Here is a 23,610-nt window from a genome sequence, read left to right as displayed (position 1 = left end):
TAAAGACTGATTGTTTTGTTTTATTAGCACTAAGGATGGATGCTTTCCATTCAGCTTCACAAAAAACTTGACATAGCAGATCTGCCTTTCCCTCCAAATGTCACTTCATAGGTAACACCTCTAGTTGTCTGGGAGGAATCAAGGTGCTCTGGGTGCTCCTCAAACATGTCTGAAATCAGCCACATAAAAGTTTCTTTGTGTTTCTTTAAGTGGTTTTGTTTTATGCATATAATCTGGTCACTCCCTTACTTTTAAAATATAGGGGTTGATATGTTTATCTCATTCTCTTACTATTAGCATCTCAATTTTTGGGTGAGGACCATGCCTTTCCTATGCTTGGTGGGTCTCTTTCTTTGCACTTAATGGGATTTGGAGAAGTTTTCATGGCCAGTCTTCAAAAGACCCACTGATTGGTTTCTGGGTGGATAGTAGTGAGCTAGTGACTTAACTATGGGATTTTGCTGGAATTATTGGAAAAGAAGTTTCTTTCTGCTGAGATTTATCTTATGGACAGATGGAATCTCAAAACTCCTCATATCTCTCTTTGCCAAGATAAATATATGTAAATATAAACACACACTCATATATATACATAACTTGAAATGCATATTTTTGTATAATATGTTTATATTTCCAGTATTACCTTTCTTCATTAGTCAACACATTCTCTATAAATCTCATTTCTGAGTCTCCAATCATACCAGGGACTTTCCAGTCTCCATGTAATTGCTTATTTTGTTTCCTCTACCATCTTTCATTTACTGTTCTATACTTGATAAAATTCCTAATGTCGAGTTCAACTTATCTTCCTTTTCTCTGTTTTGTACTTAGAACACTGCCTAGCACAACATATTTACAGAGTAAATGCATTTAGTGAATGAAGATTCTCTGATCCATTTATGAACAGAATTCCATTTGAACATAAATGCACATGTAACACATACCAGAGTCATTAACTTCACTCATAATTGGTTTTCTATTTACATGTTGACTTTCAAGATCTTCTAGTTCTCAATACCTAGATAAATACATTTTTTCTTCTTTCCAGTTTATTCCACCATTCTATCACATAGAATATCCTGATAGTTTGATAAATTGCTTTGAGTTGGTTAAATCTAACTAGATAGCAAATATTATAATCCAATTTTATATACAATAATCTAGTATGTTGAAAGCCCAAACATATTTTTCTTTGAGACATCCTGAGGAGGTAGAAAAACACATTATATCATTTCATTTCTTGTTTAACCAACTCCTCAGTAGAACTGTTTAATTGCTCACATACATTTTCCCCCTGGGATTTGGATATTAGTGTGTGTGTTCCTGGGATCTGATGTGAGATTGGAGAGCTAATCTCAAAAGACTCAAAGCAAAGTATAAAAGATCTTGCATTATTCTAAGGAATGACGGCCTTTTTAAGGGAGGCACAAATTTATTCTATGAACACAAAAGGGCTGCCCAAATGGATTATAGAAAAGGTAGCAATGGGTCAATTTTTTAATCTTTAACTGTCAAAATAGATTTTTCCAGTGAACAATGAACCGATGCTGAGAACAGTGTAGTAAGAAGGTGAATGAAAGAAAGTGATCTGGCAAGTGTTCTTAACATAATCCTAGTATATTAGAGCTGGATAGGATTTTAAGTGTTCATCGTCTTATAGTCAATTATTTTACACATAAGAAACTGATGTTTAGAGAATAAACATGCCTAGAATGACACTTTTTGTCCTCAAGGTATTTTCAACAAAAACAAGAGCAACAAGATGGGCCTGGGCCCGTGGCATAGTGGTTAAGTGCGCATGTTCCACTTTGGCAGCCCAGGGTTAGCCAGTTCGGATCCCGGGTGCGGACATGGCACCGCTTGGCAAGCCATGCTGTTGTAGGCATCCCACATATAAACTAGAGGAAGATGGGCATGGATGTTAGCTCAGGGCCAGTCTTCCTCAGCAAAAAGAGGAGGATTGGCAGCAGATGTTAGCTCAGGGCTAATCTTCCTCAAAAAACAAAAACAAAAACAAGAGCAACAACAAAAAAAAGCACATTTAACACATGATCTTCTTAAGACAATCCTCAGTATTATTGGATTCTGATTTGGAATCTAAACACAAACACAATTCTCATTATCTACTATTTCTTTTTAAAAGTTGGGTAGGTTTAAATATAAATTAAAGCTGACCCAATTTGTATATCATGTTATTTATTTTATCTTATGGTAATGCATTGGAGTGAACAGTTATCAACACAAATAGAAAGATTAGGGTGCGACTAGGGGGTTGGTTTTAAGGGAATAGAAAACAAGTTTCAAAAGCAGTGACTAGGGCTCAATATAGAGAACTTACTGCAGGAATATGTAAATTTGCTGAACTCTTTCAGAAATTTTCATTCTCGCCTGAAAATTGCATAGAAGAATAGATTATTTGGCTTCTCTTTGGACTCCACTTAATTTTTTGTTTCTTCTATTCTTTTCCCCTTCCATTGTTCCATTTGGCTTTCATATTTCATTTTTGAATCCTGAAAGTTTCTTTCAGTCTTGAAGTGTGTAACATCCTTGAAAGATTCTTACAGGTAAATATTCTTCATATAATTTGATTTCTTTATTACCTTTAATTCTGTGATTGGAAATAAGGGGTTTAGCAGAAAACAGCTTGCACAAAGAAGTGATTGTTCCCTAGGACTCAGATCCCAAGCTTATTTAAGCATAGTCCCTAAGATAAGATTTTCTTTGATGCCTACTTTTTAATAGTTATTCTTCATAATTATCAAAAGAGGTGATGGCACAGTAATCACTGGATATAATTTTATCTTTCCCTCACCTTCACAGCAGTGGCCATTGCTCCACTCCCAGATCAACTGACAATCTTATGTCTCATATTTGTAGACATGTATAGATGAACGGTCACTCAATGACAATTGATAGTTTCGAAGGAGGAAGCCACATATATTTCAGCAAAAGAGAACTCCAAAAGAGTTGGAGTAGCTCAATGATGCTTTCTTTTTTTAATTAGCCCTTTTTTAGAGCAAAAAGAGAATCCTGGTTGATAATAAAATAATAAATACTAATGTCTAGGGAAGCTCAAACTTTTCTCAATGGTTGAATAATAATACTTAATATTTATTGAATGTTTGCTATGTGAAGAGCACTCTTCAAAATATTTTATGTGTAATTGCTCATTTAATCCTCATAATTACCTACAGACAATGTTCCTATAAAATGTAATTTACATATCAGAAAATGAAACCATAGAACTACCGAAATTTTGCTACAGTGCTACAAATATTAAGTGATAGATCCAAATTTAAACTCAGGCAGTCTGACTCTAGGGTCTATGCTTTTAATCATCACAACATACTGTCTCTATTACTGTGTTGAAAGAAGTAAACCTGCCTGTTCTAACTCATGCACTAAATGAAAATTGAAGTTAGTTTTAAACTGATATCCTTATATCAAATCTGGCACGTTAAGATTTTGGAAAATAATGATATTATTTACTCCAATCTTCTTCCTAAGTTTCACCATCTCTGACGCATTTCCATCTCTTAGAAGGAATTGTTTATTGAAGAGTGCTCTAGCCCAGTGATGCAGAATTTCCAATCTCTGGCCCTCGCTCTTTGATTGCCGAGCTATGCAACCCTGGACTGGCTAAATGGCCTGAAATAATAAAGTCCTTTTCAATATAATTGAGAGAGAGTGAATTATTAACATATTTGAAAAGGCTATGAGAATTAAATTAGATATGAAAGTTCATTGAAAATTACAAGATGAAAATATGTTAATACCAGATATTCACATCTACTCAGAATTCAATTAATTTACCTAGAAACAGAAGAAAGGTAGAAAATAAACTTTGAGTAATAATGCAGAATCTACAATTTCTATGGTATTTATATTTCATTCTCTGTGTCTCTAAATGTATGCAAAGTTTTAGTAAAGACATTTCGTTTTATTGAAAACCTGGAACAAATTGAGGAAAGAGCAGGAGGGTAAGACTCTTGTAATGTTGTTAGATCAGGTTCTGAGATGGAGGATATGGATAGAAAATGGAAATACATGTCAAATCTGAAGGTATTTAAAAGCTGAGCTTGTACAGGACATGGAATCATTTAAGAGTTTAAGCAAGAAGGAAACATAATACAAAATCTATTTTATATATATAACTCTTGCAGTGGTTTATGGATAGATTTTTTAGCATGTTTGAAAGTAGGGTGAGGATTGACTGGAGGGAGGGAGGCCAATTATGAGGTTCAACTGAGGAAAAAGAGGGATGAAATTAAGTAATGGAATGGCAGTGACGAAAAAGAGTAAACCTTGGATATCAGCCACATTTCCATATAGAATAAAATAGGTGACTGCATTGACTCACAACTGTTATATTTCCAACATCAGAACAGTGAAATAACAAGATGGTGATGATGTTGAGGCTGTAAGAAAAAAGTCATTTAACAATTATAATTTGACGAGTAAGGTACTACATTATCCTATCATAGATGGTGAAAGTGAAACTCAGTGATTAATTAGCCTGCCCAAGGTTTCACAACTACTGAGTGACAGAGTTATGATTCAGTCACTTACATAACTAAATCAGAATCGTTCTTCTTTCTATTTTATTAGTGGATTTCAAAAAACTCTAAGGACTTCCTTTGTTCCTCAGAGGCAAAGCCACATTTCAAGATAAGAAATTCAGAACTTCTGCTCCTCTGTCTATACAAGGCTTCACTTGGAAGAGCAATGGTTTTATTTGTTTTGGAAATAAACGAAAACAACACAGATGGGAAAAAAGACCATTTATTAAAACTTTGCTCTTTAGTAGTATGGTTGACCACCATCACTTGACATCGGTGGAAGATGAGAGAGTTGAAGAAAGTAAGAGTGAAACCCAGGCCTAGAATTCAGCAGCTGGTTTCATGGTGGTACCATTTGATGTGAAAACAATAGCTTTAAGGCACAGACATAGCAAATTATCAAATTAACAAAATAAAAGTGAAACCTACGCATTATATTACTCTAACTCTGGATATGTCTAGGTACTATCAGGATGCCCAAGTGGGTTTAGAATTACTGTTCTATTTATTTCGATCATTTTATTTTTATTTTTTGTTAAAATTGAGATGATTATTAACATTGTCATGATTACTCTGCCACAATTTCAAAGTCTAGGAGTGCCACAGAGAATGGAGGTGGAGAACTGCACGGCGAAGACTGAGTTCTTTCTCTTGGGATTTAGTGACCATCCAGAACTTCAGAGTGTTCTTTTTGCTGTGTTTTTCTTCATCTACTCTGTTACCCTCATGTGGAACCTTGGGATGATTTTATTAATCACAATCAGTTCCTACTTGCACGTCCCTATGTACTTTTTCCTCTGCATATTGTCCTTCATAGATTCGTGTTCCTCCTCCGTCATTGCCCCCAAATTACTTGTGGATTTGCTTTCTGATAAGAAGACCATTTCTTACAATGGCTGTGCCACACAGTTTTATTTTTGCTGCTCTTTCATTGACGTGTTGTCTTTCCTCTTGGCTGCCATGGCTTATGACCGGTACATAGCAATCTGCAACCCCCTGCTTTATACTGTTATTATGTCCAAGAGGATTTGCTGCCACTTTGCAATTGGAGCATTTCTAGGGGGCACCATGAGCTCAATTATTCACACCACTAACACCTTCCATCTGTCTTTCTGCTCCAAAGAAATTAACCATTTCTTTTGTGATATCTCCCCACTCTTATCTCTGTCCTGCACTGACACTTACATACATGACATTGTTCTGGTAATCTTTGCTAGTTTGGTGGAGACCATCTGCCTTCTAATGGGTCTTCTCTCTTATGTCTGCATCATAGCAGCTATTCTTAAAACAGGTTCTGCTGAGGGAAGAAGAAAGGGGTTCTCCACTTGTGCTTCCCACCTGACCGTGGTCACCATTTACCATGGTACCCTGATCTTCATTTATTTGCAGCCTACCACTGGTCATTCACTGGATATGGACAAAGTGACCTCTGTGTTCTATACATTGATTATACCTATGCTGAACCCCCTAATTTACAGTCTAAGGAACAAAGATGTCAAAAATGCCTTTAGGAAATTGATTAGCCAACAATTGCTTTCTTAAAGTATGAAACGAAGCTTGACAACTTTACAGCCTTTCTGTTCCTTGGCCTTTGATTCTAACTGATGACAAAAACCAGTTTAATGTGAATGTTCCCCAATTCTGTGGGTAATGAGGTCTCAACCACAGATTAGGGTCAGAATCTAATGTCTGAACCAGGCCTGCTCACATCATCTGTATTATGTTTAATTCTTCATCATTTTAAAGTTTAAATTTTTATAACACACCTTCATTGTTGGTAGAAGTGTAAATTATTGTTGTCTATAGAGGATAACGTCTAACATTTTCTATGAGGATAATTTTTCTAACACATGAAATTTAAATATCTGTGCGCCATTTAAACTAGAAATTCTCTTCTAGGAATTTAATCTATAAAAGTTCACTACTTTCAAAAGTATTTGTTACATCATATTTTGTAGCAGCAAATTATTTCAAACAATCTAAATGTTTATTAATAGGGAACTGATTAAAAAATAAAGTTGATTTTTTAAATATTTATTCCATAAGTAGATTTACTGTGCACATAATGTTCTATATTTCAGATTCTTACTCCTTCTCTCTCCCTAGCCTAAATTTTACCACAATTACTCCCAATATTGACTAGACCATTGATATATCACAACTCTCTTTTTGTGAAAGGAAATAAATACAATTCACTGAGACTCATTTTCCATTAATTGTTTCCATGTGAATACATGCACACTGTACCTTAGCTGTTCAAACTCTACTCACTCTAAAACCCCTTCCTTAAATATCAACTCCTATGTGATTTTTTCCTGACAGCTGATTCAATTATAGACAACATCTCAAATTATAAACCTCACTAGAATCTCTTGTGCTTTTTTTAAGACTCTCAGCATTTTCTGTCTAATCACGCAGTTAGTTGTGTCTGTTCTATTCCTTTACTATGCTTGCTATTTAATTATTATTCTTGATTTGATTCCTTGCCTCTTTATCATACTATCTTCCCCAGTGTAGATACTGAGTAAATTTTTATGAAATAAACATGAGTATGTTTACTATGGTTTGTGCATAATTTAGATTATATGCCAGTAATAGACAGGAACTATATTTTTCTCTTTTAGCATTTTTGGATCATCTCCAAAGGGGTACTATATATGCACATGACTATTACAAGATATCTTCAAGTATAGTGACTTTTTCAAAAACAATTTTCAGGGGCCAGCCTCATTGCATAGTAGTTAAGTTTGGCATGCTGTGCTTCCGTGGCCTGAGTTCATGGATTTTGATGCCGGGCACAAACCTACACCACTCATCAGCCAAGCTGTGTTGGTGACTCACACACAAAATAGAGGAAGATTGGCACAGATGTTAGCCTAGGGCCTTCCTCAAACAAAAAGAGGAAGATTGGCACACATGTTAGCCTAGGGCCTTCCTCAAACAAAAAGAGGAAGATTGGCACACATGTTAGCCTAGGGCCTTCCTCAAACAAAAAGAGGAAGATTGGCGCAGATGTTAGCCTAGGGCCTTCCTCAAACAAAAAGAGGAAGATTGGCACAGATGTTAGCCTAGGGCCTTTCTCAAACAAAAAGAGGAAGATTGGCAATGGATGTTAGCCCAGAGTGAATCTTCCTCAACAACAACAACAAAAAACAATCTTCAAATATCAACTATATAAAAGTATAGCTCTTAGGATATTTTCTCAAGAATATATTCAGTCTGAAATCTCTTTATTTAGGCAAACAACTAAAATTTCGGAGGGAGGCTATCCTCTGAGAGGCAGAGATGGGAACTGAAACCAACAAATGGTGAAATGATAGTTTGGTCAGCTTCTAGGACATGACCCATAGAGAAGGTATGGCTGGAAAGTCTAAAGTTAAAGTCCTAACACAAAAGTGAGTTTGAGTAGTGAGAAAAAGAATGAACTAGAGATTAAAACGCTCTGGCAATAATAAGATATGCTGGGTTCTAACTCTAGGCCACAGTTCCATTTATCACAGTGGAACCAACTTGACCAGAAGAGTTTTGTCCATCCAGATCAGTGGTGAACTAAGGCTCTGGTGAGTGTGAGTTTTCAATAGGGAAGAAAAGAATGGCAGCTTGAGGGTGATGAGAACCAAACACTTCTTCCTAAGTATTGAGCAGAAAATATTCTCTGAAGTGCATAGGATCATCACAATAGGAGGATGTTTCTTCCTTTGCAGCTAAGTGTACCATTTCAGCCATGGCCCTTGAGATAGGACCATACAGAATAACATAAAATGAATAACTCTGGGGTTGACTTTATAAGCTCATTTCATGGCAATGTGGGGTCTTAACCTTAGATCAGAACAGCAACTGGTCTAGAAGTTGGAATGGTGTGGCCAACATGGGTAACTGTGAAGAAACATGCTCAATTGTAACCAAGAGTGAAGGCATGGTCAGGAAAATGAAATCCTAAAGTAAGTTGGCTGAGAGCTCCAAACATGACTAGAGGCTAGGATCTGCACCTGGACTCTGACAGATCAGGTGAGCAGGCTCTAAAGTGGACAAAGATGGATCCTGGAGACTTCAGTTCATGACATGATGCCATGAATGATTCCTTCTTTTCTTTTAGCATCAGAGATTTTGTCCCTGATAGGGAATTAGTTGGCTATGGTCCCAGAGCTAACAGGTAAATGATATTATATAGATTTGAACTCAGGACTGTCTCACTTCAAAGTCTGGTTCCTACTGTAGACTCTTTCCCATCTTTATCATTTTCCTAAAATGAATAAAAAACAAAAACAAAACACTCTGCTTTCCTAACCATCTGTAAAGGCTATTAAGTCAAAGTTTTTAAGCGAAAAGGTAAAAAGGAAAAGAAGAATATATTTTCCTTACACATTTATGTGAAAGATGGCCAATGAGGTTAATTTTACATAAAATATGCTTAATTTTTATAGATATGAATATATTTAATGTATTTTTAATAAAGTACATTGAGTTGGAAAGAGGTTTGGACAGTGATTGATAGGTCCTGGTGTGTGACATATTTTATGAAAAACAAATAAATCATTTAAGGTTATAAAAGAAAATGTTTATGAGAAAATGAAATATTTTTGTCTAAAACTGTTCAATTTGTAATATAAGACAAATTACTTGCTAAAAATTGCATGTTCTAATATGTGTTTTCATTCCTATTATGTTTTGACTGTATAACACTCAGCACATTTTATACTCTAAAGAGATATATAAATTAGGGAAGATGACCTGAATGAAAAACCTGTATAGCCCATTGATCTTTCCTCCTGGAAACCGGAAAGAGTGCTCCCATGTTCCTTTCATGACGACAACCTAAAATAAAGTGAATACTCTTGAGAAGCTAAAATTGTGTTATGTTTTTCACAACTGGATTAATTACCACTTGATTACAGCGTGAACAACATATTCAATTAACTTAATGAAGATTTTGGAATAGATTGCAGGATTACCAAGCATCCAACCACTCAGAAATGACCACTATTAAAATTTTGTTTGCAATATGATTTCAGTTTATTTCACAGATACACAGAAAGCCAATATAAATCATTAAAAATGGAACTCTAAAAAAATACTTTTCATTCTTTTTCCTGGGAACATATATTTATGTCAATAACTCTTCCTTAACAACTTAAATATAATCAATTGGGCACTTTAAGTTTTCTTTTTTTATTTTAACTAGTATAATGCTATGAACACATAGGAGAAATGGAATCCTCTTCTCCAGTTCCCTTTGAGAAAGAAGGTCCAGATACATTACCAGTAACTTTCATTCAATCAGTTTCTGTAAAGTTGTCAGTAGCACCAAATCTGTTCTCCTGAGTGAGGGCAAGAAGGGAAATCCACAGGCTGAAGTGAAGACTGTGGGGTGCAATACAAATCCAGAGCTGCTGATCCTGGGGATGTCTGTTGATGTAATTGAGGAAGAATGCTGCAGAGTACTCTGAGAAGATTTTTAAATCGAAGAATCTCTGTCCCAGATTCTTATTTCAGCCAAGGCCAAAAGATAACAAGTGCAGACGGATATAATCTAAAATGAACGTACTTGAATAAAATTAAAGAAAGTAGTTCTTTTCTTGGTAAATTTTAAAAAGTTCATTTTTCCATCAGTTTTTCAGGCTACTTCCATTCATTCATTCAATAAATATTTTTAAATGGCATCTTAGAGCTGAGCATTGTAAATAGCAAAGCAGAAAAATGGTTAACAAGACAGCCAAGGGCCATGCCGTTATGGAACTTTTAGTCGAGGGAAGGAGATTTCTTTTTTATTCTTATTTATTCATTTACTAATTATAGATTTCTGAGTGTTATGATGTTACACTTACAGAGCGACACTAGTACATCGGAAGGAGGCACCCAAACCTAATTTAACCCACTAACGTTCCCTTCTGTCTCAACAAGTTTATTAAACTCATTGTTTAAAGACAAATTGGAATGTTGATGAGGGTAAGTTGACTAGAAATGGGGACATCGTTTCTACGCCCATTTTATATCACAGAGGCATACCCATGAACAAAGAAGAGAGGTGTAAAACTATGCTTTTTGCAAAATCAAAGTGAACCTGTTAGTACTCATCCTTGGTTTGGAGAGAAGAGTAAGATAAGTCATGACTTCTTTCTACATTCAATTTAAGCACAAACGTAAGTAACAGGAAATATCCAGAAGATTGTACTGGTGAGACTACAGAAATCCATGTCAAAGTCCTTGGACTTTAGGTCTCAAAACCTTTAAATAAATACTTTTATGTGAACACCTGAAATCGCCCAGAACATAATTTAGTGTTAATTACTTTTTCAGGGCACCATTCGCATCCTTATTCCTTAAGCTATAGATCAGTGGGTTTAACAGAGACTAAAACTGTGTAGAAAACGGAGGCCATTTTGTCTGTGCCCATGGAGTAACTTGAGCTAGGTCTCAAATACATCAACAGAAGTGTGCCATAAAATATAGCCACAGTGGCTAAGCGGGAGGTGTGTGTAGTGAAGGCTTTCCTTGGCTGAGTTCATTCTAAGATGGTAGTTATGATGTAGCTGTAGAATTATTCTTTACCTATTTGTGAATTTTCCTGTTTTCTTCTTCTATGTGTTTTCTAGTTTCCTATCATTGTGTGCTTGGTATGATTTTAAACTTCTGTGGCATTTCTGAATGGAAGCTCTGTTGGCTATCAGAGCTGGGATTTTTGGGGGCATGTTCCTCAAGTAGCAACCACAAAAGCTGAGGTGCAGATGCACGTACAAGCTCCTTCCAGGGATATACTTGCGACTTGGAGGGGGCAAGAGTGAGAAAGTGGCAGAGGTGTCCACATGTTTTTCTGGGCTCCAGGGAGGATCTCAGTCAGCCACAAGACGCATGCTAAATTAGCAGCCTGTCCCTCAGGCAGCAGCTTTTAATGTATGCATATAGAATCCATTCAGGGAAAGACTTAGAGATAGGCTTTTCTGCCCTCTATCTGTGCTCTGAACTCTGGTGTGATAGCTGCAACTATTTATGGCTTCTCTTAATAACTACTTTTTTATTTGCTACACTCCTGTGGGCCTTGTGGAAACAAGCCCCATTGGCTCTCAGGGCTAGAGGATTTGGAGATCTGCCCCTCTGTTGAGAGTCTTAGATGTTGGGACTCTAGTTGTGGGGTCCAAACCCTTTACTTCTGAGGGAGAAACTGAGAGTCAGAGGTTTCCTTCCAATTGTATGCCCCTGTGCTGCAGGTTGGATTTATTACAACAATTTATCTTAGTTTTGCCTAGCCAATTCAGTATGGATATTTTTTCATTCTTCTGATGTGTAGGAGTCACTTGCTAGTTTCTCGATTTCCTTCAGAGGAAATTGTACCATGTGTAGCTGTTCATTTGGTGTGTCCACAGGGAAAGGGCAGTTCAGGAGCTTCCTATTTCACCATCATTAAAGACTTCCCTTTAATCCCCCAAATGCTTTATTTGGACAATAATATTTTCCATCAGTCACTGGGGACATGTGAGAAGGATGTGATGTAGAGAGACTAAGAAGGGGGAGAGGATGATGAAAATTGAAGTAGACAGGCTAGAAAACATCAAAAGCTTTGGATGTGGTATTCCCTATTTATGTAGAACATCAGGATAAAAGAGTCATTATAGGATATCTGCCCAAGCATCTATTTCAGTCATGTATCTCCTAAAAATAGTCCCTATAATGTATTATTCAACCTAACAAATTCAGGAAGAGGAAGCCCACAATTAATTCAGTCAATTCTAAGTTTGGAATTTCAGTTTTGAGCTTAAAATTCTCTTGTCTTTAATTCAAACCCTCTCATTCTGATAAAACTGTTAATATGCAGATAAAATCAGTCTTCAGATTCTACAATATATATTTGCCATAAGGAAGGGAGGTAAGTTAATTAGATGACATATTTACATCCTCTAAATTAGCGGCCATCAACGGAAATCCCATTTTTCTTAGACAATAAATTTCAAACAATGTTTTCTACCATGCTGCTACTCATAAGTAACAATTCCAGAAGAGTATGTATTAATTGAGGAAATATAGTTCAGCTGAAAATCCTTAAAGCCTTTTGTCAAAAAAAAAAAAAAAAAGAAAGAAACAGTGTCCATAGGATGTTTTCCATCATAATACTATGTGATAGGTCACAATGTCCCTTAGAAAATCAGAGAATCTTTTTGGGCTTTACTTCCATTTTGAAATGTTTTCCCACAAAGGCATTTTACAATGGCAGCTAAAAAATCCAAGACATTCAGTGGCCGTTGATTTCTATAGTTGTAATGGATAATAAAGACTGACCTTGAGTCTTCCAAGGTCTGTCAAATATATGACCATATCCGTGTTGTCTCAACATGCGGATTCAGTGCTTTAACCATCAGAAGCCATAACAGAGACAGATGAAATAGATAAATATCAAAAACACACATAGACAAATGCTCTTTACTTCAAGTGTAATTAACATATATGTCTTTACAGATCTATTACTTTAGTATCCACAATCACTTTATGTACTTTCCTAAAAGTTATAAAATATATATATATATATATTCAAGCTGCATACCACAACTTAGTTAATTTTATGTTACTGACAACTAATAAAAGCAGTCAAAAAGGTTATGCACAGTTTTACTTTATTGTATACATGTTTGTTTTGCCTTTTGATGTCCCAAACACTATGCAGGAGCTTTAGATAACAGGGATGGAATCCTCAGTCCTTGAGCAAAGATTGTTCACAATTTCATATTAGAGGCATTAATCTAATAAACAGGGTGATATTAAAAGAATGCTTAAAGGAGATAGTTTTCTGTGAACTGAAAAAAGGCATTTAACTAGAGCTGAGAAAGGTGAGGAATGGAAGAGAAGCTTCCTGGAGGAAGTGATGGAGGAGTTGATAGTAAATAATTACAGCACAAGTGCTGGCCCCATGGCCAAGTGGTTAAGTCCGCACACTCTGCTTCGGTGGCCCAGAGTTCAGATCCTGGGCACGGACATGGCACTGTTCAGTAGGCCATGTTGAGGCAGTGTCCCACATGCCACAACTAGAAGGAACCATAACTAAAATACACAACTATGTACTGAGGGGATATGGGGAGAAAATAAAAGCAGGGGAAAAAAAAAGAAGATTGGCAACAGATTTTAGTTCAGGTGCCAATCTTTACAAAAATAAAATAAATAAAATAATTACAGCACAATGATGTAATTTACCAAGGCACTTTACATGGCTCTTTATAACCTATCCTTGGGATTCTTTAATGCTAAAATGTTACGAAACTGGCCACCTCAAGACTTCTGTAACTGTCAGACCCTCTTCCTAGAATCCTTTCTGTTCCCCAAACTGCACTTTTTTTTTTTTTTGAGATCTAAGACTATTTAAATATTCATCTCCATCCAGGGAAGCTTTTCTTCTACTGACTAGATTTTGATATTTTTTCTAGATTTTTAACCACCAGTTTTTTACTTTATGAAAGTTTTGAGCCTTAATATGAATTATTTGAGTCTTTAGTTAATTAAAGTTTATTTACTTTTCTAGACTCTAGGATTCATTTGTATAGAAACTACTGGATTCATCATGAACTCCAAAGCATCTAGATGCGCAAAGAGAACATAGTGATATTTAATACATAAATACAGATACTCATTTATTTAAATGTGAGAAAATTATGTCTCTCTTGTATCATATTATATAATTTTATGAAAACAACAATCATTAAATGCATGTGAGTGTGTGTGTGTACACATAATATACGTACTTAAAACAATCTTTTATTTTTCAATTTTTCTAGGGCCTCTTTCACATCCTTGTTCCGTAGGCTATAAATCAGAGGATTTAACATGGGAATCACAAGGGTGTAAAACAATGAGGTTATTTTGTCTTGATCTAAGGAGTATAAAGAACTCGGTCTAAAATATGTAAAGAGCATAATTCCCTGGAAAATTGCTACAGCAGTTAAGTGGGAGGAGCAGGTGGAGAAAGCTTTGAACCTCCCTTCAGCTGAGTGGATCTTCAAGACTGATATGATAATATAACAATAAGAGACAAGAACCCCTGAAATGGTGCTCAGTTCAATGAAGCCAAAAACAGTGAATAATACCAACACATTGACTTGTGTATCAGTGCAGGAAAGGAGGAAAAGTGGTGGTAAATCACAGAAGAAATGATTAATCTCATTTGACCCACAGAAACATAAGCGGAACGTTAATGTGGTGTGTATCAAAGCATCTGCCATTCCCACCAGATAAACCCCGGCCATGAGCAGAGAGCACACTCTATTGGACATGTTGACTGCATAGAGCAATGGGTTTCTAATGGCCTTGTATCTATCAAAGGCCATCACGGCCAATAATAGACACTCAGAATCTGCAAAGGTACACGAGATGAAGAATTGCAGAGCACAGCCAAGGAAGGGGATTGATTTGCTCTTGGCAAATATGTCCACCAACATCTTGGGACCAATTGCTGTGGAATAGCAGAGGTCACAGAATGAGAGGTGGCTGAGGAAAAAGTACATCGGTGTGTGCAGTTGGGAATCCATTCTAATTAAAATGATCATTCCAAGATTTCCCAAAAGATTAATGAGATAAACAACTAGAAACATAGTAAACAGGATCACTTTCATCCCAGCGTTATTGGAAATTCCCAAGAAAATGAATCCATTCAAGGAGGAGCAATTTTCGCCAACCATTCCTCTTTGTTCTTACCTAAATTTATGAAGAAATAATCCAAAAAATGATAGATACATTTTAATTTTTCTGGACATCCACATATATCTGAAAGGCAGAATACAGTTTCTTTCTATAATTGTTTTCTAATACTCAAAAAATTATCCAGTCATGTACCCAGTCTTTAAAGAAGGATTGCTATATATTTGATAATGGTAAAAAATAAATAGAGACAGATATTGGAAAATTTTTATCTGAGTTACATATCATTCATGATCTATGTGATTTTGTATAAGATTTATTTCTCCAGGCTTTAACTTTCTTATCTATGGCAGTAGATTTAGATGAATTAATATCACAATTCTGCATTCAATATAATATGGAAGAGACAACAATGTTAGTGGGACCAGGTTATGAGATGTAGGACTGAGCATTTTCTAAGCCTGAAAATAGTCAAATGGAAGCAAAAAATGATTACCATTGTTATGTTCCTCAAAAAATATGATTGGCTTAAAAGACTTGATGTTAATTCTAGAAACAATGAATACCATTACCTAATAATAATGAAATGATTACTTTACTGTTCCTGCTCTGTTACCTTTAGTTTTTGGTGAGACATGAAATAAGCATTAAACCTTTCCTCTAGAAATCTGTTATTACTCTGTCGCAATACTCATTCCCTGTTTGTGGGAGTTGTCTGGTGCCAACAGATGACCCTCTTGACCAAAGAAAAGTGCTAAAAAGAAGTGAGAATGATAGAATGTAACACATGCATTTGCATCTCTTTGGTTTTTCTATAGATGCTTAAATTTTAAAAATGTAAACAGGATGAGGGACAATAAACGTTCCTGAGACATATAGGCTTCTCTTCTTTATGGATGTGTATATTTATGTGTATGTCATGTGTTTGCATGTATATATGTCTTTGTTGATATATGAGAATAGGAATGTTGCTGATTTATTTTTTCTTAGAGTTAAGTAAATATAGCATGTGGTTCACATGGAGGTGAGTATGCATGTTGCTATTTGTAAGGTGCTATCTAAATTATTTCTGAAATAAAAAAACTTAAATTCATGTACATACTTCCCCAGTGATAAACAGTTCTCCTGTGACCCTGGATTAAAATAAAATCATTAAAATGTTATTTTGTGGGTCCTAATAATTTCAGTCAGTTCAGTTCTGAGAAAAAATATAATTTTTTGATGATAGGCTGCTCAGTTTATTAAACTGCGTAAGCAGATGTAAAGTCAATCATTTACAAATTTCTCTTTTTTCAAAAATATCCCCACTATTTCTTAAATTTGGAGACTCAGGAACCTACCTGAGAGGAGCAGTGCTTTCTGTACTCGCTACATGTAGCTGAAAAGTAGGCAGATGGCACTTTATTTTACCAGGTGGCATTTTATTTTACCAGGTAGCATTTGGGACTTAAATCTCTGAAGCTTCCACCCTCAGGCTTCAGTGTATGCTAACATGGGATTAATTATATTCCTTGTTCTGTATTTTCCCCTGTGAGTACAGCAACAACTTTAGCACAAACCGAAGCTTATTTCTTCACTATTGTCAACACGTTCATCTGACAGTAATAGAAGTGAAAATTACTTTTTTGTTGAGCTTGACATTGACACTGAATCTATACTCTCTGTCTCCAGTCAAAGCAGCAATTCAATAAAATACAAAATGATCCTCTACTTAGTAATTTCCATCGCCTTTCTATTTTTCATTTTGTTTCTCTCATTTTTGAAGCATTATCTTTCACCACCTCATTTAGGAATATTGCTATTCTTTGATGCTACTATTTTTATTGAGACACAATTTTATATACTATAAAATTTACCCTTTCTATGTATGCACTCCTTTAGTTTTTGTATTTTCACAAAATTGTGCAGCCATCACCACTATCTAATTCCAAAACATTTTTCCTCATCTTAGTAAGTAACTCATACTCATTACCATGCAACTCCCCTTCTTGCCTCCCCACTACTCCTGGCAACCACCAATCTGCTTCCTGACTATAGGAGATTGTTTATACTGGGTAACTCATATCTTGGCATTATATATTATATGGGGTGTTTTATTCTCATTAGTGGTCTTCTTTTACTTAGCATAGTGTTTTTAAGGTTCATCCATGTTTTAGCAGTTTCTGAATTTCTTTTTATATGGCTGAATTATATTTCAATTTTTGAATGTGGCACATTATCTATTCATCAGTTAATGGCCATTTAGGTCTTCTCTACTTTTTAGTTGGTATTAATAATGATGATTAAACATTCCTGTCAATGGAAACTATAAAGGTCACTTTCTTCAACAAGCATTGTCTCATTCCAATCCCCAAAATGCATCTCATCCATCCACACTTTGTTGATTTTATGACTCTATCACATTCTCTACATTTAGTAGACTATTTTTTTAATTATGTTTATTTTATTCATATAAAAATCTCTATTACATTTAAGGGTTTATAAATACATTCAATTTTTAATTTTATATTCCCCAAAGTCCCTAGAACAAGGATTTGCAAAGGTAATTGTACCCTAAATATTTAATGTTAAATATTTTAAGTTTCTTGAAGTGGAGGCTGGAGTATGAATAGCAATACACTAGCTTTGGGAATTTTTATCTGCTAATATAGTTCCTATGTGTAGGGATGATTCAGTCAAAAATTTTTCCATGGATAATCATTTTTCTGGGATACGTTTAGTTTGCTACTATCCATACTAGTTCTTTAAGTAATTGAGAATAGCAGTAAGTTTGAATTTCATATCCTCCCCAAATACTTCCCAAGAGATGACAATGGAATTCTCCATACTTCTTAAACCTTGATTATCCATCTTGGAATCTGTTGTGACTGGGCTACTTCCCAAGGTCCCAGAGCTAACTCTGCTTTCACAAACACAATAACGATTGAAACGCCTGTCACTCTTCCTTCTATGTGGTTGCTGTTCCAGTGCTGCTTCATTCAGTGGCTTTGTAAGTATGTGCAAAACAAAGAATAAAAAGGTTGCACATTTTCTCATGTATTTACTTAAAGTGTTAAAAACTCTTAATAAAAGAATCTGGAAGGGGAAACCTCAAAGTTCTGCAATGGACTATGATAGTTTGGGCAATTAAAGACGACTGCACACATCATTACACCGTTTTCCTTAGAGGCATAGTTCCTATATATCCTCCTGTTGAACTTGTGCTTTCCTTCAACCACTTTGACTAACAGAAGTAAGCAGAAATGCTATATGTCTCTGTTGAGAGCTTCCAAGTAGGAAGTCCAACTATCCTTCTGGATAAACCATATGACCGACTCTGAGCCTACATGGAAGGGTACCAGCTGAGTCGATCTTTCTAGGCATTCTCATCCTGGTGCCAGTTATGAAAGACCTTATAGCCTGTCTCAACTTTCAGTTGAATACTTCATTGTGACCTCAGTCAACATAAAGAAGATAGAATAATTGACCAATGATCACTGTTTTAAGCCATGCAACGTTTATACAGTAAAACGCAACCAGAATAGTATACAGAGAATATAACCAGAGAGAAACTTTATTTCAGAAAGCATTTATTTTTACTATCATGTAGTTTTTCATGCACACACACAGATATATATATTCGATTAAAAAAAGGAAGCTTGTTTCTAGACTCAATTCTTTAACTATCTTTTTGTCTTTGATTCATCAGAATACCATCCAAATTTTCTATTTCTAAGTTTCCTTAGCAGAACTAATGAGTCTAGAAAGTTCAAACTAAAATTTCCAGTACTAAATGGCTATGAAGAAATCCCAAAAGCAACGAATGAAAGCCTAACACATTCTGAGATGAGTACCAAAAATCAACCCTAAATTGCATTAATAGTGAGAATAGGTGTGGTTTGCAAGAATATCTGGATTCTATTAACAATTTTGGAAATGGACAATGGGAAAAATGTACTGACCTTACACCTGCGGTATACATTCACTTTTGCAATGACGGCTGATTCACAAATATTAAAGTTATCACTATTCATCATATAGTTTCCTCTCTGTTTAGTGAGTCAAAACAAGAATTTCTATAAATAAGAATGTATGATGCACTTAAGTTTCCTTAACAATTATTTTATTAACTCCTTACAAGAAATGAGTGATACTGCAATAGCACTTCAGATACGTGTTATATTCAATAGTAAATTACTAACATGAGGAACGTTGGAGATGGAGAAGTGTCCCCAGAACACTGATGTGTATATAGTATGGCAATTTTATCATGTGGCCTAAGAAGAAAAAATAATGTCAGTAAGCCACGTTGTTTACCCTCCAGGAACACAATGCAGTATGTGTATATATGTATGCAGTCTCTGTAAGTGTGTGTGTGTTTCTATATGCATGGACACACATATTGAATTGAGGTGGAAGAAGATTGGTTGTATTAGATTTGGTATCCTGTTTCTGTAGCAACTGCTACAGTATTTGTTCAGTTTTGCTTAATAATTGGTAGGGATAATGTTTATAGTCAATTTTATAGCATGTACACACACACACACGTGCACAAACATACACAAACACACACACACCTATGGAACATTTTCTATATAGTGCTCCATGTATGTGTGCATGCTTGTGAAAACTAAAAATAAACTTTTTGCTGAAATATGGCAGAAAAAAACAGTAAGAAGGTATATTAAGATTTTTTACGCAAATCAGAGAGGTGCATCCTGAATTCAAATCAAACATCATTTATGGACATAATTTAACACCTAGCAATTGCTTTTAAAGTTTGTAAACACTCATAAGACATAATATCATCATCAAACCCCTATTCTGAGTTCAGATCTTTTTTATGAAATGTATTACATACCTCCAGAGAAAAGTCTACTTGAATGGAAAATGACTAATACTGTGTTATATTTATTACTACTGAACACTTGAACATTATTAACATTTGTGTGGGAAAAAAATGAGGTGGAGATGGCTGAATTGCCCAATTCCGGGGAGTAAATAGAAAATAAAAAAATGTGGTGGCTCCTGAAATTGTGCAATATGGCAACTCTCAGGGATACCCTCCATAATGGTCACATTCTGAGTGAATCAAGACAGACCCCTTCAAAGAATAGATTGCCATGCTTCACATTATGTTCCCAATACTAAGATACCAAATGTACTCCTGTGAGAGATATTTTATTAAGAGCTCAAATAATATAACTAATTGCTAATAATTACATACCATTTAAACTTAAGATACTGATGCATTTGTGTTATTCAAGATGCTTGCTATCACTGTTTAGTTCTCTGGTACACATTTGAGGATGTAGAATTTTCCTTGGTCTTTTCAAATTAGTTTTCCCCTCAGTTGCTTTCATGTCTTCAGGGATGTGAAAATCCCTTAGATTACATTTTGTTCAAACAGGATGTAACTGTAGCTTCTTATACAGGGCTGCTTTTCCAGACCCTGTAGACTAACTTCCCTTCACTCTACCCCCTCCCAATGATGTAAACCTGAGTCTGTGGAGCTACAATATTATTATAAACTGCATAACTTAATTTAACTCTCAAATGGATCTGTTTCACTAAGAATAGAATTCTTAAATAATTGAAAAAAGACAATCTGTAGGAGAAATTTTATACATCAGATACAAGCGAGAAAACTTCATATGTAAGGGTTTTCAGATGACACTAAAGCAATGCTATGTAGGCATATGACTACCTAGAAGATCACATTCTTCAGAAAATAGTTGTCTGTCCCTGAAACATTAAGCATTATGACACAGATTTTATTTCCTGATAGTGGCCCCAAAACACAGTTTCCCTGCCGCTGGAGGAAAGATTAGAAATGCCTGTGGGTGGATAAAAACATTGTTGTTCTGCAAGCAAGACAGCACTTTGAGTAAGATGAAGATTAATTATATACTGAGCTATTCAAGGAAATTAGGCACTATATTAATTTTACAAATATATTATGAACACATTGTGTACAAGGAACTGATAAATTAAAAAAAAATATATCTTATCATTGCCTACAATCTGATAGTGAATAGACTTTGTTTTGTGGAAATTTGTTTATAGTGTAATATGCATATGGAAAACTTTCACTGAAGAAAGTATACTGCAACTAAATTTTCAGAGCTGAAAAGATCCCACCACCCAACCAGGCCAAAAACACATTAGTAGCATCTTAGAAATCATCCCCACACCCATCACAAATTGATGTACAGCATGATAGGTTAGTTTTCATGTTTTTGAGGTATATAGTAGTACAATCATACAGTTTTATGCTTTTTTTGTCTTGCTCGTTTTACTCAACTCGTTTACTATGTTTGTGAGATTTTTCCATGTTGTTACATGTGGAAATAGTTAACTCATCCTCATTGCTGTGTAGTTTCCAATGTACAAACTTACCAAAGTTATTTATCTAATTTGGAACAGGAGTCAGCAAACTATGGTTCATAAAGTTTTATTGGAATTCAGACACATCATTTTATTTATATATGGTTGAGGTTTTTTGTGTGTCTGTGTGATACAAGAAAAATCCTGAGTGATTATGACAAAGAGTTTATGGCCTGCACACTCTAAAATATTTATGACTTAAAACTTTTAGGAGAAGTTTGTCAATTCTTCATCTATTGTGTTGGTAAAAATTTGAGTTGCTTTCAGTTTTGTGTTATTGTCAATAAGACAATGGTGAATATAACTGTACACGTCTTTGGGTGGACAGATTAACTCATTTCCCTTGGGTATAAATCTAGGAAAAGAATTTTGACATCAAGCACATTTATATGTCTAGATTTAGTGGATACTTTCGTACAGTTTTACAAAGTAAAGTGCTAATCCTCATTTTCTATTCTAAATGTGTAAGAGCAACAGTTGCTCCACATCCTCACCAATATGTGATATTTCCATTCTCATTTTAACCAACCTGTAGTTGAGTCATAATACTACATTTAGGTATTTATTTTTGTTTCCTTGAATACAAATAAAGTTGGATATTTGCTTCTATGAAATGTCTATGAGTTTCTGAATTTGAATAACAGGCCACTGAAAAGGGTCATTTTTAAGTGTTTGATCTTCTGAAATTCATACTATCTGGCTGGCTTTATTGTCACCACTATTTGAGGTTGAAACAGCCAAGAGATGCAGTACAATTCTTTGGTGTTAAAAAGAAGAGACATCTATTTTTCTTTTTCAAAACCTTTCCAGTACTGGGATGGGTTTACACAGTAGTAGATTCATATTTCATTGAGACAAATTGCATCAGATGGAAAGGATCTTAGAGCTAATCTAGATGAATTCCCTATTTTACATAAGGGTAACATGGGTATAGAAAAAAAGAGTGACATGTTAAATACCATAGTGATTTAGAGTTGCATTATTACCTGGTTCATAGTGTGTTTCTGGAAAGAGAGATGTCCAGGGAGGTTAAAAATTACCACCTCTGACTTTAAAACTGGACCACTTACTTATTGGGTTATTGAACATTCTTACTGTTCTATTTCTAAAAAATATAGTTACATACCCTATCCCCATAATGTATCTGTCTGTTCTCTGTATTAGACTTATACCCAATCCTACTTTTGATATGTCATACTTACATTTAAAGATTCAATGGCCAGGATGAAAGAAGGAGTCAAGATATAAAACTTGACTATAATATTAACCAACTACACACAGTCATTGATAACATTGTATTTGGACAAAGATATTTGCCATCAGTCATTGGTGGATGTGTGAGAAGGATGTGATGTGGAAAAACTAACAATGGAAGGGGATGATGATCATTGCATTTTGCAGGGAACACTCATTCATTTATTCAATAAATGAATAAATTTATTTTGAATGTCATCCTGTAGTTGAGTATCGTAAACTGCAAAGTAGAAATATTGGAGGACAAGACAGACAAGGGACTTACATTTATGGAACTTTGAGGGAGGGCAGGACTTTTTAATTTATTCTTAGTTATTAATTTATTACTTATAAACTTCTAAGTGCTACAATAGAACATTTATAGGGTGATAATAGAACAAAGGAAAGACACAAATAAATGTAATGTAACCCACTAACACTTACTCAGACTAAGCAACTTTATTAAACTATTGGTTTAAAAAAATATTGGAACCTTGGAAACTTAGAAGAGAAAGTTGAGTTGACATGAGGGGAGGGATTGCTCTGCCCATATTTCCCTGGATAACAACCATGAACACAGAAGGGAATTATAAACAGACCTTCTTTGCAAAACAGGAAAATTATTCTATTACAACTCTTCCTTAGCTTGGAGACAAGGATAAGATCAATACTGAAGGCTCTCTACACTCAATGTAGGCACAATGATAACCAATAACAAATATCTAGAAGGTGTATTGGTGAGACTACAGGAAGCTATGTCAAAGTACCTGAACTTTAGCTCTCAGAATCTTTACATAAATATTTTTTGGTGAAAAAGCAATTTTACCCAGAAGATAAT

At 35.1% G+C, this 23,610-nt stretch overlaps 2 protein-coding genes across 2 annotated transcripts; one reads left to right on the top strand and one right to left on the bottom strand.

Moving 5' to 3' along the window:
* Positions 1-5,168: 5,168 nt before the first annotated feature.
* Positions 5,169-6,101, top strand: LOC124233620 (olfactory receptor 1020-like). The gene has a single exon (XM_046650765.1). The coding sequence runs from the start codon at positions 5,169-5,171 to the stop codon at positions 6,099-6,101; it is 933 nt and encodes a 310-aa protein (XP_046506721.1).
* Positions 6,102-14,281: 8,180 nt separating this feature from the next.
* Positions 14,282-15,217, bottom strand: LOC124233622 (olfactory receptor 5W2-like). Its single transcript, XM_046650766.1, has one exon. It carries the CDS (start codon positions 15,212-15,214, stop codon positions 14,282-14,284), a length of 933 nt encoding a protein of 310 aa, XP_046506722.1. The 5' UTR covers positions 15,215-15,217.
* Positions 15,218-23,610: the final 8,393 nt, after the last annotated feature.

The sequence above is a fragment of the Equus quagga genome, unplaced genomic scaffold, assembly GCF_021613505.1.
Source record: "Equus quagga isolate Etosha38 unplaced genomic scaffold, UCLA_HA_Equagga_1.0 207780_RagTag, whole genome shotgun sequence".
NCBI lineage: Eukaryota > Metazoa > Chordata > Mammalia > Perissodactyla > Equidae > Equus > Equus quagga.
This window is presented reverse-complemented; position numbering and strand designations above follow the sequence as displayed.

Bases quoted from the DNA above. Each gene is read 5' to 3' on its own strand.
- LOC124233620 (XM_046650765.1), top strand. From the start codon at position 5,169: ATGGAGGTGGAGAACTGCACGGCGAAGACTGAGTTCTTTCTCTTGGGA.
- LOC124233622 (XM_046650766.1), bottom strand. From the start codon at position 15,214: ATGGTTGGCGAAAATTGCTCCTCCTTGAATGGATTCATTTTCTTGGGA.